The 9485-nt window shown below is 53.5% G+C and overlaps 1 protein-coding gene across 1 annotated transcript in view; it reads left to right on the forward strand.

The window, feature by feature from the left end:
• Nucleotides 1-8725, forward strand: part of NKAIN1 (sodium/potassium transporting ATPase interacting 1) — a 60932-nt gene extending 52207 nt beyond the window's left edge. The window contains exons 2-7 of the mRNA XM_028836837.2: nt 231-368; nt 3068-3148; nt 4398-4595; nt 5887-5947; nt 6537-6618; nt 6766-8725. Coding sequence (XP_028692670.1) covers nt 231-368; nt 3068-3148; nt 4398-4595; nt 5887-5947; nt 6537-6618; nt 6766-6775 — 570 coding nt within the window. The 3' untranslated portion in view covers nt 6776-8725. The remainder of the gene's footprint in view (nt 1-230; nt 369-3067; nt 3149-4397; nt 4596-5886; nt 5948-6536; nt 6619-6765) is intronic.
• Nucleotides 8726-9485: the final 760 nt, after the last annotated feature.

Consider the following 9485-nt stretch of genomic DNA (forward strand, 5'->3'; position numbering starts at 1 on the left):
GGGGAGGAAGGTATTCTGCATCCTGGCTCCTATCACCTTTCAGCCCATCCCAAAGTAATGACCAGGCTTAAGGACCCCCAGCATCCCTTTGGTAGTGAAGGACTGGATGGTTCTGAGACTTACGCCTCATCACCATGGTAACTGGTGCCACCTGCTCCCCAAGGTCAAGCAGGAATCCCTGTCCTTCCCTTTCAGGGGATGACTGTGGCCTCAGCCTGTCTCTTCCACAGGTGGCTGCGCTGGAGCGGCAGATCTTTGACTTCCTGGGCTACCAGTGGGCTCCCATCCTAGCCAACTTCCTGCACATCATGGCAGTCATCCTGGGCATCTTTGGCACCGTGCAGTACCGATCCCGGTACCTCATCCTGGTACGGCTCACCTAGCCCCTTCCCAAGCCAACTCCTCTCCTCACCCCTGCCCACTCCACCCCTCCCTGCTCCTCAAAACCAGAACTGCCTCCCAACACTGGGGCACTGGTCTTGGCTCCACCCAAAGCAAGATGGGGTGAATGTGCACAGCCCAGTGCTTCTTTGCTCAGAGGAGACAGGGTTGTTTTTTTTTTTCCTGAAGAATTTTTTAGGGAAATAATCCAAATATAAACAAAATGGATCATGTAGTGAGTGCCTGGCATGTGCCAGGCACGCTGCTAAATTTCACGTGCTTCATCTCATGTCTGCAGTAGCCCTGTGAGGCAGACCTTACCAGCTCCATTTTCCAGATGAGGAAACTGAAGCTCAGAAAGGTTGTGAGTCTTCCTAAGGTCACACAGCTAATGAAAGCAAGGCAGGATTAGAACATCAGATCTACAGTGAAGGCTCCTGCCACGGCACTACACGCCCTCACTAAGCCGAGGGACGGGCGCAGGGACACAGGAGGGGTGGGTTTCATCTTATTTAGTTTCTCAGGAAGCTTCAGGAAGGCTTGGCATTTGTCTGTCCTGCCCAGTGTACATCAAGGATGTGGTCTGGAGCAGCTAGTGTGGCTTTGAGGTCAGTGCCTCCCTGCGCTCCAGTCCCAGGAGTCTGGGTCTCTCTCCTCCTCCCCGACAGCCTCTTCCCAAGTCCTGGTTCCTAATGGTCTCTGTCAAACTCCTGCTTTCAGCTAGATTCACCCATATCGCCTGCTGTTCCTCAGTGACCTCTTCACATGGCTCTCTTGAGCGAAAAGGCTTTTCACTAGATTTACTGCATACATGCTTGACACCTACAATCACAATGACATGCAATGTCATGCTGCCTCCAGAGCCCACGCACACTCATTCTAGGACTTCTTTCCCCACCTCCGCAGGCTCAGCTCCCAGAAGCCAGGTGAACAGGACCCTAACAAGGCTCTCTCTCATCTGACGTAAGAGAACCCTTCTCTCCAGTTCTCAGGGAAGCCCCAGGCACCACTGTCAACAACACTGTCTGCCAGCTGACAGCCACTAGAATTGCAGGCACAGGACTTGGGTAGCAGCATCCAGCTCTCAAATCTACCCTAACCTCCTTTCCAGCTCACTGCCGTGGGTGGAATGCTGTTCTCCCCAGAGGTGGCCACATTCGGGATGTGAGAGAACTGAGGGGCCCAGGGGCCTCGGTGTTGCCCTAGCAATGCAGCTCCCAGTCCCTCCCATCCCAGCCCTCTCCCTCCAGACAGATGGAAAGATTGCTGGAGCAGGGCAGATCCACCTGTGTCATTCAGGTACAATTTACAGAGCAAGGAGGGGAAGGAGGAAAGTGACAGAGTGAGGGCATCCAGGGCCCAGGCTGGACTCCCTTTCTATGCTTGGGGCCTCACTGTCGTCTGCTCACCCCAGCCTTTCTCCAGGCCCCATCCATGATCCTGCCTCCACCTCCCCTGGTTCCCTTATATCCAGACTCCAGCCACAGCCATGTGAGAAGATGTCACACTCATACTCAGGAAAAAGGCTGCAGGATAACCTCCTGTCTCTTTTGGTCTGAAGTTCCCAGCATCCACTGCCCTCCAGCCTGGGTGACAGACTGAGATTTTGCCTAAAAAAAATAATAATAATAATTAAGACTTTTTTTTTTTTTGAGACGGAGTTTCACTCTTGTTGCCCAGGCTGGAGTCCAGTGGTGTGATCTCAGCTCACCACAACCTCCACCTCCCAGGTTCAAGCGATTCTCCTGCCTCAGCCTCCTGAGTAGTTGGGACTACAGGCATGCGCCACCACGCCTGGCTAATTTTGTATTTTTAGTAGAGACAGGATTTCTCCATGTTGGTCAGGCTGGTCTCAGACTACCGAACTCAGATGACCTGCCCACCTCGGCCTTCCAAAGTGCTGGGATTACAAGCGTGAGCCACTGTGCCTGGCCTCTTTTTTTTTTTTAAGAGATGGGTTTTCTCCATGTTGCCCAGGCTGGTCTTGAACTCCTGGGCTCAAGTGATCTGCCCACCTCAGCCTCCCAAAGTGCTGGGATTACAGGTATGAGCCACTGCACCTGGCCCATTTCCTATAGTCTTAACGGGTTCATCCAGCTATTCTGTGCTAGGCATTGGCATTGCAGTGGTGAGCCAGGCAGGCAAAGTCCTCGCCCTCTAGTGGCTTACCACCTGGAACATGTTTCTGAAAGGGTCATCCGAGTTACAATCCCCTAGGGATTGCTTAAACAGCTTTTAAACAGCATCCCTAGAAATTCGGAATCAGTAGGTCTAGAGGTAGGACCCCAGAATCTGCATTTTTGACAAACATCCTTGAATGATTCCAGTATTCTAGAGACAGCTGGTCTAGAGGATGTTGTTAGCAGAGTGGATGGGATTAGCTAGCAGAGAACTTGGATTTGAGTGGCAGCCCTACCTCCTCCTAGCTGTGTGATCTTGGAAAGCTTAAACTTCCTTTCAGCTTTAAATTAGTTTTCTCTAAAGAGAGGGCAGTGCTAACCTTGCAGGGCTGTTGTAAGGCCTGATGGGTGTGTAAATGATTTGTAGGCTACACTGTGCTCTCTGAGTGAGGTATTCTCATAATTTCCCCTGCCCAGATCTCCTCATCCCTGAGCTCTGTCTCCACTGACACTCCCCCTACCCCACACCCCAGGCCCCACCCTGATCCCACCTCTGCTTTCCCCAGTATGCAGCCTGGCTGGTGCTCTGGGTTGGCTGGAATGCGTTTATCATCTGCTTCTACTTGGAGGTTGGACAGCTGTCCCAGGTAAGCCTCAGGCCTGGCAGTGCCATAGGGCAGAACCTGACCATTCCCATCCCCTGCCCCAAGGGTATTGTGTTATAGGACCAGAGCATCATGTCTTGAAGAAGCCTCCCTCTCCTTACACGCCCAAATAATCTGTGTGCCCCATTTTCCACCTACCAATCCATTTCTGGCTACCTCAAACACAATGATGGAGCAGATAAGGCTGAAGAGCAGCCCATGTGAAGATGAGCCAGGGGTCCCAGTTGATCACAAGCTCAGTAAAAACCAACAGTATGTGGTAGCCCAGAAAGCTACTCTTAGGCCCCACTAATAGAGGTAGAGTATTCAGAGCAAGGGAGGTGAAAATGCCACATGCTTTGTACTGCTTAGATCACAAAGATTTGGCTCTAATTCTGATCAATATTTTTCAGAAGGGAAAGAGACTAGAGTTTGTTTAGGGAAGATTGAGCAGACCATGTCACACGAAGAACTGCTGAAGAAAGTAGGACTGTTTCACTTGAATAAGAGCAAGCCCAGAGAGACACGACTTCTATTTTTAGATATAAAGGAGACAAAATATGTGAATTTAAGAGCATTGGCTTTGTAGTTTGACCCTGCTAGGTTCCAATCCCAGCTCTGAAAGCTTCTAGCTATATTACCCTGGGCAAGGGGCCGATCCTGTCTGAGCCCCAGTTTCCTCATCTAGTAAGTGGACATAAAGCAACTGCAACTTCATGTGGTTGCTGAGGGGATAAAATAAGATCGCACATCTGAGTGCTTGGCCCCTGGTCGGCAGGCAGTGAGTATTTACCTGCTGAATGAGTGACTGCATGGATGGGCACCTGGGTGCACACCCTGAGTAAGAACTTCCAATCTAGGCCAGCCCTTCTCCATTTAACAAATGCGGAGACTGAGGCCCCAAAGGAGAGGTTCGCCCAGGGTCGCACACAGTGGGAGCAGTGGAGAGACTGAATGGGCTGTGAAGGGGCCTGTACTGAGGATTTCACCTGTGGCTGGGAAATTGTTAATGTTCCTTCCAGCTCTGAAAATTCTGAGGCCCCTGTGAGTCCACACAAACCCCTTCCCATCTCAATGAGAAAAGAGTGAGGCCTGTGTGGTCATCAAGTGCCACCTGTTGGCCAAATATGGACTTGCAGGTGCAGACTCCCTGAATCCCTTTACCCATCAATATGAAGTCTCCCTGGGCTGGGGGAGTAGCTCCCCCCTCCCTCTCCCTCACATTCGGTATCCCAGGCTCCTTTGCCCCCAGGACCGGGACTTCATCATGACCTTCAACACATCCCTGCACCGCTCCTGGTGGATGGAGAATGGACCAGGCTGCCTGGTGACACCTGTTCTGAACTCCCGCCTGGCTCTGGAGGACCACCATGTCATCTCTGTCACTGGCTGCTTGCTTGACTATCCCTACATTGAAGCCCTCAGCAGCGCCCTGCAGATCTTCCTGGCAGTGAGTCCTTCTGTCTCCCACCCTACACACACTTCCCGATCCCTTTCTTTAGCTCTAGTTAAGAGGGGATGATGGGTTGGGCACAGTGGCTCACACCTGCAATCCCAGCACTTTGGGAGGCCAAGGCGGGCGGATCACCTAAGGTCAGGAGTTCAAGACCAGCCTGACCAACATGGAGAAACCCCGTCTCTACTAAAAATACAAAATTAGCCAGGTGTGGTGGCACATGCCTGTAATCCCGCTTACTCGGGAGGCTGAGGCAGGAGAATCGCTTGAACCCGGGAGGTGGAGGTTGCAGTGAGCCAAAATTGTACCATTGCACTCCAGCCTGGGCAACAAGAGGGAAACTCCTTAAAAAAAAAAAAAAAAAAAAGGGGGGGGATAAACCTAGGTTTTCCACCTGTCTGTCCTTTTGTCTGCATCTGTTTCCATATCCTGTACCACCTTCCCTCACCCCTGCCCCAGCGCCTATGCAGGGAGTGAACAGGTTTAGTGAATAGGATGAGGCATCAGACTAGGAATCAGTCCTGGGTTTAAATGCTCAATACACCCACTGCGTGACTTTGGACAAGTCACCTGCCTTCTTGGAGCTTGTTTCCTTATTCACAAAAAGGAATGACAATACCAGCCTCAGAGTTGTGAGAATAAAAAAGTGACCCCAGTGGGCATGGTGCCTCATGCCTACAAAGCCAGCTACTTGAGAGGCTGAGGCAGGAGGATCGCTTGAGCCCAGGAGGTTGAAGCTGAAGTGAGCCATGATTGCATCACTGCACTCCAACCTGGGTGATAGAGTGAGACCCTGTCTGAAAGAAAGAAGGAAGGAAGGAAGGAAGGAAGGAAGGGAGGGAGGGAGGGAGGGAGGGAAAGAAGGAAGAAACAAGAAAAAGAAAAAGAAAGAAGGAAAGAAAGAAAGAAAGAGAAAGAAAGAAAGAAGAAACTAACTCCAAGATAGGAGTAGTTCCTGTTTCTAGAAGGGCCAGCCCTGTCCTAGGCACTTTGTACCCACAAAGTCACATAATCCTCTTTCTTCTTAACACACCATAAGTCCAACTGGGAAAACTGAGGCTCAAAGAGGTAAAATGATTATTTGCCTCAAGTCACACTTTCAGAAGAGTTAAACCATGTATGTTTGACTTTAAGGTGAAAACATTTAACTGGAAGTTGTTACGGGTTTGCCTTCATCCTGGCATGCCTCCTCCCTTGCCAGTCAGGGCGTACAGGGCCCTGCAGGGGGTGGAGGAAGAGGTTCCCACTCCTCCTTCCCTCCCTGACGTGTCACCTCCACTCCCAGCTGTTCGGCTTCGTGTTCGCCTGCTACGTGAGCAAAGTGTTCCTGGAGGAGGAGGACAGCTGTGAGTAAGGCGCCCCTAGGGAAGAGGGGAATCTTGCCCCGTACCTTCAGCACCCTGGACAGAGGCCTGTGACGGGCCGTGGCGGGAGGGAGCCCAAGTCACTGGCCCCTTTCGAGGGGAAGAGGCGGCTGGTGTGGAAGGCTCTGAATACCAGCCCGTTCCGGGCTGGGGTCCAGACGTCCAGGTGCCCAGTCCCTGGCCCCAGCACCGCCTTTCCCCAATCTCGCTACACGTGGACCTCATCAGAGGTCTTGTCCCCTTTAGAGGCTCGAGCCCCGCCCCCAAGAGCCTTCTCTCCCATAGGACCGCCCGGCCTCCCAGGCCCAAGCCTTAAGGATTGGGGCCTGACCCTCCGCTGGCCCGGCCCCGCTGCCTCCAGACCCCCAGAGGCCCATCCCTCAGGGTCCAGCCGAAGCCCCGCCCCAGGCCCTGCACGGGGTCTGACCCTCGCTCCTCCCCTCCTCACGGCTTCTCTGGCTCCGCTTCCTCGGGTGGGGGTCCTGCCCTCAGATTCCCCACCTTCAGGACCCAGTCTCCCTCTCCTCACCCCGCCGCTGAACTCTTAACACGCGCCGCCCCGCTTCCGCAGTTGACTTCATCGGCGGCTTTGACTCCTACGGATACCAGGCGCCCCAGAAGACGTCGCATTTACAGCTGCAGCCTCTGTACACGTGGGTCACGGCGCCCTGCTGGCTTGGGGAGGCCCGGGCGTCGGGGTTGCGAAAAGGAGGGGACGGAGGAGTGGGCAGGGCAACCGGGTCTCTCCAACCCCATACTTTTGAGGTCCACTGTCCCTAACCTGCCTTTGTTTCCCGCAGGTCGGGGTAGCCTCTGCCCCGCGCCCACCTCGGCGCCTCGCCTTGGGCCCCTGGACTGACCGCAGCTGCCTTGGGCTCAGGCCAAGGCGCAGGCGCGCCCCCTGGTGGCCCGCGCGCTCACTGCAGCCTGCGCCCGCCCCCGGGTCTGCAGCCGGAGACGCGGATTTGGACTTGGACTTGGACTTGGACTTGGCCTTGGCTCTTCGCAGCCCGGACTTCGGAGGAGTGGGGCGGGGCGGGGGAGGGGCACCGCGGGTTTTTTGTTTGTTTATTTGTTTTTAATCTCAGCCTTGGCGTGAGCTGGGGCCTTCCTCTCTTCTCCAGCCTCTCTTTCACCCTTCACCCAGCATCCTGCCCCCCTGTCCAAAAACAGCAGGACATCACACCCATCCCATCCCACCACACTCACTCACCAGCTCTGGGGAAAGCTATTCTGAACTAGGAGCAGGAGTCCTGGGTTCTAATCGCAGGTCCAACACTGACTGTGATGTCTGGCTAAGCCCTTGCCCTCTCTGGGCCTCGGTTTCCCCTCCTCAAGTGATTAATTCCTTAGCAAATGGACTCTTTTAGACTTCTCATTTAACTCAATTCCCTGAGCTAGACTGGGATTAAAATTCCCATTTTGCAGTACATTAAAACTGAGGCCCAGAGATGCAATTTGCTTGAGGCCACACAGCTAGATTTTTGGTGGAAGTGGGCCTTGAACACAGTGTACTTTCTGCAGTTTCTGACTGTAAAACCCACGTCTGCTCTCTGAGTTCAATTTCAAGCCCCCCTCCAGCTTGGACCCATGTGGTCTCCACCATATTCACACACCACCGCCACCACTTGCCAATGCCTCTCTTAAAGCAATATACCCATTCGTTCTCTTATTGGGAACCGGATGGACAGAGCCCTAAATTCAGCCCCACCCACAGAGAAGCCTTCCTACACTCAGCCTCTGTCCACCCTTGGCAAATATTTCAAGCTCTCTCCTCCAGGAAAGTGGGGCCCCAACTCAGTCACCCCACCCCCTTCCAGGTCCCTGAGGCTGGTTCTACTGTATCCCCATCCCCTCCACAACTCCACTCACCCCTGATGGCTCCATCCACCTCACCAGTTGGAAGGCTTGTGGTTCCAGAGGGGAGCAATGCTGGTCAGCGCTGCCCAGACTCCAGTGTTTACAGATCACCAGCGTTTACAACCAATTCAATGGCCAGAAGCCTCCTCTAACAAGCCCACAAGGAGTTCTGAAGGGACAGATGGGGGTGTGAGTAGTGGGGGAGTCAGGATTGCCAGCACCCTCACCCTTCCTTGGGGGCAAGTAGAGGCGAGAACACTTTCCCCACCTCCCTCCACAGACACTCCTGAGGACCCTGCATCCCACACACTGCCTGGTGTGTCCATAGATGAGAGGATCAGGCCTCAGCATTTCATCTGTGAAAGAGGTGTGGCCCTGGGTTAGAAAGGAGGGCAGGAGGCATGGAGGAACTGGGGGGACACCCAGATGGTGCGTATGGTTTGCACACCTGAGCCTGTCTGGTGACCACTTCGCTCCTCGCCCACTACCCTCCAATCTATCATTCCCTACTCTCTACGGCCAAAATATCCTGAGCAAGGCTGACAACCCCACCCCACCATCCCAACTGCAAGCAGCCAGCCCCAGGAGTTCCTCTGGCCCCCACAGGCATGGAGCTCCTAGCTGCTGGGTACAGCTCAAGAGGGGGGCAGCTCCCTCAGGCTAAGCTGCTGCCGTTCACTGGGCCAGCCCTGCTTCCAGCCCCCACTTCTCTCAACCCCACTCTCCCAGGCCCCTTTCTACTCAACGGGTGCAGCCACTGGTGCTTTGAAGCCTTTTGTTTTTATAAGATGGTTTTTGCAAGGGGACCAGGTTCTCTTTTCACTGGGACCTTGCAAGGAGGGGAGTGCTCTCCTGGTTTCTGTGCAGGTGGGTTGATTAAAGATGGTGTTTTCTTCTCTATCTTCCTGTCCTGCCCGTTGGGTCTGTAGAACTTTCTAAGTGAGAAGTCCCTACACGAGGGCAGGCAGGGATGATTTGATGTTGATGCTATCAAATATTCCTGGGGTGGCCAGGCACGGTGGTTCATGCCTGTAATCCCAACACTTTTGAAGGCTGAGGTGGGCAGATCACAGAAGGTCGGGAGTTCGAGACCAGCCTGGCCAACATGATGAAACCCTGTCTCTACTACAAATACACAAATTAGGCAGGGGTGGAGAATAATCCACCCCTGGGCCCCTGTAATCCCAGCTACCCAGGCGCTTGTAATCCCAGCTACCCAGGAGGCTGAGGAACAAGAATCACTTGAACTCGGGAAGCAGAGATGCGGAGAGCTCAGATGGCGCCACTCTACCCCAACCTGGGTGATAGAGCGAGACTCCGTCTCAAAAAAAGAAAGAAAGAAGAAAGAAATCCTGGGGCACTGGCCTGTGACTCTTGTAATCCCAGCTACCCAGGAGGCTGAGGAACAAGAATCACTTGAACTCGGGAAGCAGAGATGCGGAGAGCTCAGATGGCGCCACTCTACCCCAACCTGGGTGATAGAGCGAGACTCCGTCTCAAAAAAAGAAAGAAAGAAGAAAGAAATCCTGGGGCACTGGCCTGTGACTCTGAGTGGGTGTGTGGGTATGCAGCTTTAGGCAACTCACTCTCCCTCTCTATCCTTATCCGGAAAAAAAAAAAAAAAAAAAAAAAAAAGCAGAGGTCAAACAAAATCAGTGGG

The sequence above is a fragment of the Macaca mulatta genome, chromosome 1, assembly GCF_049350105.2.
Source record: "Macaca mulatta isolate MMU2019108-1 chromosome 1, T2T-MMU8v2.0, whole genome shotgun sequence".
NCBI classification, from domain to species: domain Eukaryota; kingdom Metazoa; phylum Chordata; class Mammalia; order Primates; family Cercopithecidae; genus Macaca; species Macaca mulatta.